This window comes from Sesamum indicum, linkage group LG2 (genome assembly GCF_000512975.1).
Source record: "Sesamum indicum cultivar Zhongzhi No. 13 linkage group LG2, S_indicum_v1.0, whole genome shotgun sequence".
Classification (NCBI taxonomy): Eukaryota; Viridiplantae; Streptophyta; class Magnoliopsida; order Lamiales; family Pedaliaceae; genus Sesamum; species Sesamum indicum.
Window position 1 is genome coordinate 12823461 of NC_026146.1, and position 4548 is coordinate 12828008.

Consider the following 4548-nt stretch of genomic DNA (forward strand, 5'->3'; position numbering starts at 1 on the left):
AAACTTGCGAAGATTATGTTGCCTCTATTGTGGAAAAGTTGCCTTTCGTGTAGGATATCTTGGAGAAGCCAGAAAAGATGGTAAAGTCTCCATCTTGGCTACCTTCTTTTTCCAAAGTACAAAATTTCTCCCCAGCTCATCAAAACAGAGGTTGAGCAAGTGTTACTGAAGTTCTATTGGGAATGCAAATCTCGATGACTTCTTTCGAGCAACTCTCTGAGGAAGGCAAGTTGTTGATATCTTTCTCAAGGAGATGGGCGAATGATGCATCACCTTTGGAGAGTCAATTGAAGTTATCCTTCGATTGTGTTTCTTATTACATGAAGTCTTTTTTGCTTGCAAAGGATGATCTTTTCGTTGCTGAAGCACAAGACAAGGAACATGTGAAACGAGGTGAAAACCCTTGCGATTGAGATCCTCCAAATTGTCAATAAACAACGCGAGTGAAGAAACATCTCGAGGAATTGCAACGCAAGGAAGAATCCATCAATTCATTACTTTAAGGTGTTAAAGGGAACTTGACCAATTTCTGAAAGGAGGTGGCGACCAAGATGGAGTAGGTCTTAATACTTGAAAAAATTCCTTATCTTTCCAGAAACGAGGTTGAAGCTTTGGAGAAGACGGAAGAATTTCATAAAGGTTCAAAGCTACACTTAGCAAACTTTAATTTGTTGGCTTCAATGTTAGGAATTACCAATTTTTTATGCTATAAAATTGTTTCTTTCTCAGGAATTCCTTTTGCGTATCTCTTGAAGCATTTCTTTCTTGTTTATGCTAACATTAATCGACAAAAATTGTAACGCGCATTCCGCAATCACTAGAAACTTTGAGACTTGTTTGATTCGGAGGCAAAATTGGCTAACTTCGCACTAGATTGGTCTTTTTCCCTTGATTTTTTTAAAAAGGAGGGTGAAAGAAACCATGTTTCTCTCGGGTCTTTGCTGGCTTCGTTTGTTTTCGGAACATGTTCGTGCTTATGAACAAGACCTGCTCGGCCTTTTACAACACAGCCATGTCTGCTAACACAGTTAGGTCGCATTTGGATCTGTTTGGTCAAGCTTCCCAAGTTTAAACCATTTGAAGGAGTTATGTCCACAATCTTGTCTCCGGTGTAGGATTAACCGACAATAGTGTCATCAGTGACATTCTTTTCATTCATGGAAACAATAGGTTCTTTTTTGGTGCCATCGAGTGCTTGGAAGTGATGCCTAATGGAAAGTATGAGGGCCAGAAATTATTCCACTGAGCCTCTCAAAAATTTATTTGCCCAAAATTTCGTGTCTGCAAAAAGAAATTACGAGACAAGAAATATTATAGACAAAATAAAATTTATAAATTTTAATAAGAGTTGTTAATATCTATGAATGCAAATAACCCATTGATTCTTCTCTCTGAACGTCGACCCAAGGGCTGAGGCTTGAATTAGATGCCCAATCTCCTCTGTGCTTGTGGAAAAAAAAATCAGGTGTTGCCATAAAATATAGTATCAAGGTTTTAGAGCATCATCGTGGCAGAGAGTTTTGGGACTTGCTCTTGTTGTGGATTTGTTGTGTGTATATTTTGTAGTCTTATGTGTTCTCTGTGTGTGAAACTTGTTGTGAGGTGAAAATCCCTTTTTATTGGGACAAAATATATAAAACCCCCTATATTTTAAAAAGTCGGCTAAAAATCCCTTTCTATTTTAAAAATAGGCTAAAAATCCACCTGTGTTTTGTAAAACTCAGCAACAAACACCCCTTCATTAGTAATTAATGGAAGGTGCATTACACGCGCTCTTTGTGCGTGTGAGGATATGTTTTAACTGTTTTTGACCTTTTTCTTAGGTGTTTTTTTTACTAAAATACCCTTTTTTGTTTTTGTATTTTTTTATAATTTAAATTAAAATATCAGATTATATTTAATTTGTTTAATATTAAATATATTAATTAAATTATATTTAAATTCAAATAATTTTATAATTATTAATTGTTAAATCTAAAATTATTTTAATTAATTAAAATGTATATTTATTACAATAATTATTATTATAAATTATTCTTAATTAGCTAAAATATTTCATTATTATAATTATTTAAAATATTCTTAATTAATTAAAATATATCTAAAATTAATTAAAAAATAAACATGATCACCCCTTTTCTAAAAAGAAATAACACCGTTAGTTAGATATAATGAAGAGGGGGCTATTGAACTACGTTTAATAAACACAGGATTGTTTTTACTCTATTTTTAAAACAGAAAGGGGTTTTTAGCTGACTTTTTAAAACACATGGGAGTTTTATACATTTTGTCCCTTTTTATTGGCAGAGTTTAGATAGTTTGAACTCACTTCTATCAGGCGTTAACACCACGGGCTTAACATGTATCATTGACTAACTGATTGTGCTTGAATATGTTTAGGCCCAATTAACCATCCAAAATAAAAGAAAGCAATTTATTTATCTTGGATTGACTCACTGCATAAAACCCAAATTTGGTGCAAGCTTACCCATTTATTGTCTTGAAAATATGCAATTTTGTCGAGCTTAATTGAGTTTTAATTGATAATTTATTCCAAAATATTTTAATTTCAACACATACAATTCATGACCAAGAGTAGTTTCACAATATCTATACCTGCAACCATTTTCGTTTGATAGATGAACAAATATAGGAAATGAGGTTCTGTTGGAGCTTACTTCAGGTGAGAACTAAACACATGATTTAGATGAAGCTTGTTTAAGCAGCAACATTATAATTAATGATCATTCTAATTAAGCCAATCAGACATCCCACTAGTTTTCTGCCATCTAAAGACCATTACGAAAAATTTGATAAGAAAATCGTTGTCTTAAAATTCTGGGTCGGGAGGTGAACCAAAAAGCAGTTGCACCTTCATATTCATATTCACACCGAATCAACTCAAGCTAGAAAAGCATTTCCCACGTTGCAGATTTATGAGAGAAGAAAACCACTCGCCCAATCTTCTTCAAGGAAATTGCCCAAACCTGTTACAGAAATACCAACTCATGAGTATCAATAATGTGTTTGTACGTCTGCTCCGACATCTTAATGAACGTTAAAAACTGTTATGTCTATTGGCGGACTAGGTAATTTATCCTTTCCGTATTCCCGACTTTTTCATACACACTCACTTATTTAATGATTTGGACATTTGGGTGAGGTGGTCGTTTAACATAGTATCAGCTTAACATAGTATCAGCTGAGCTATAAACCAAACAAGAGATTAAACTGTAACTTTTAGATGAGGTAATCTTTTCAGACGCTTATGATACATGCCAGCAAAATGCATTTAAAGAAGGCTTTCAATCTTGAAGTAGTAATGAAAAACAAATAAGCAAATTGTTCATCCATATCAATCTACATGATACACAAAGGAGTCGGAAAAGATTTGAGTTCCCAGAAATAAATTTCCAGAGGGACAAAGATGGAACTCATGCCAATTTAAATACAAGACAACAATTCCTGTTATACTGTAAATGAGTAAATTATTGAAAAAATATTAGTAATTTAGCATATGTATTCTTTGAAATGAAACAATTTATCTTTTTAAATAAGGAGGTAAATTATTTCATTTAAAAAAAATACAAAAACTAAGTTCATAATGAAATAATTTGCTATTTACGATATCACGGGATACACTGCATTAAACTCAATAAAACAATGATGAAGAGCTATTCTTTGTCAAGTATTATTGTGCACTGCAAATTTGCCAAGGATCAACTGATGTAGTTTTCCTATTTCCCACTACTTAATCATTGCATCTTAAAATCCTGTAACCTAGCAAGATACCATGGCAACATTCAACTCATTTATTACACGAGTTAAAAATTTTCCCTTGGCCAACATGCAGAAACACTTGGAAAACTCAACTGGGATTGCTTGTCATTTCATCTCAATGCGGAAAAATTAGAAGACATGGGTTTGATTAGATGAGACTTTATATGGTGAAATTGATGTGTAAATGCATTATGTAAGAAAATATTTGGTTTGTATTTGTTTGTTGTCTGAAAACAAGAAATATTTAAAAAAGAATCGACTATTTTCAAGAAACAGATATCAAATTAACAAGATGAGATTATCACAAAAATTCACAAACATATATATACAAATATGAAGCTCATACCTACAGAAAATAGGAAACTGAATCAATCAAGCCCAGGAATTATCAAAGGCAGCGGAGGTAATCGCCTGCGAGAACTCTTGAAAACTGATCCGCCCATCACCGTCCGTGTCGGCTTCCCTAATCATCCCCGTCAGCTCCTCCGCCGTCAGTGCGTGCCCCAGCTTAGCCATGGAGTGAGCCAGCTCCGCAGCCGTGATAAACCCATTCCCATCTCTATCAAACATCTTGAACAGGTGCCTCAACTGCTCCTCCGTGTACGGCGACTTCGCCGGCAGGAGCTCAGGCGCTACCAGCGCCACGAACTCAGAGAACTCCACCAACCCATTACTGTTGGTATCCGCCCGCTGGATCAGCGCGTCCAACTGATCAGGACTTGGCTTCAAACCCAGAGAACGCAGAAGAGAGCCCAATTCCAGTTCCGT

General features: G+C 34.9%; 1 protein-coding gene across 1 annotated transcript in view; it reads right to left on the reverse strand.

The window, feature by feature from the left end:
- Nucleotides 2687-4548, reverse strand: part of LOC105156009 (probable calcium-binding protein CML11) — a gene marked incomplete in the record, with an annotated part of 2253 nt that continues 391 nt past the window's right edge. The window contains 2 exon segments of the mRNA XM_011072022.2: nt 2687-2987; nt 4127-4548. Coding sequence (XP_011070324.1) covers nt 4153-4548 — 396 coding nt within the window.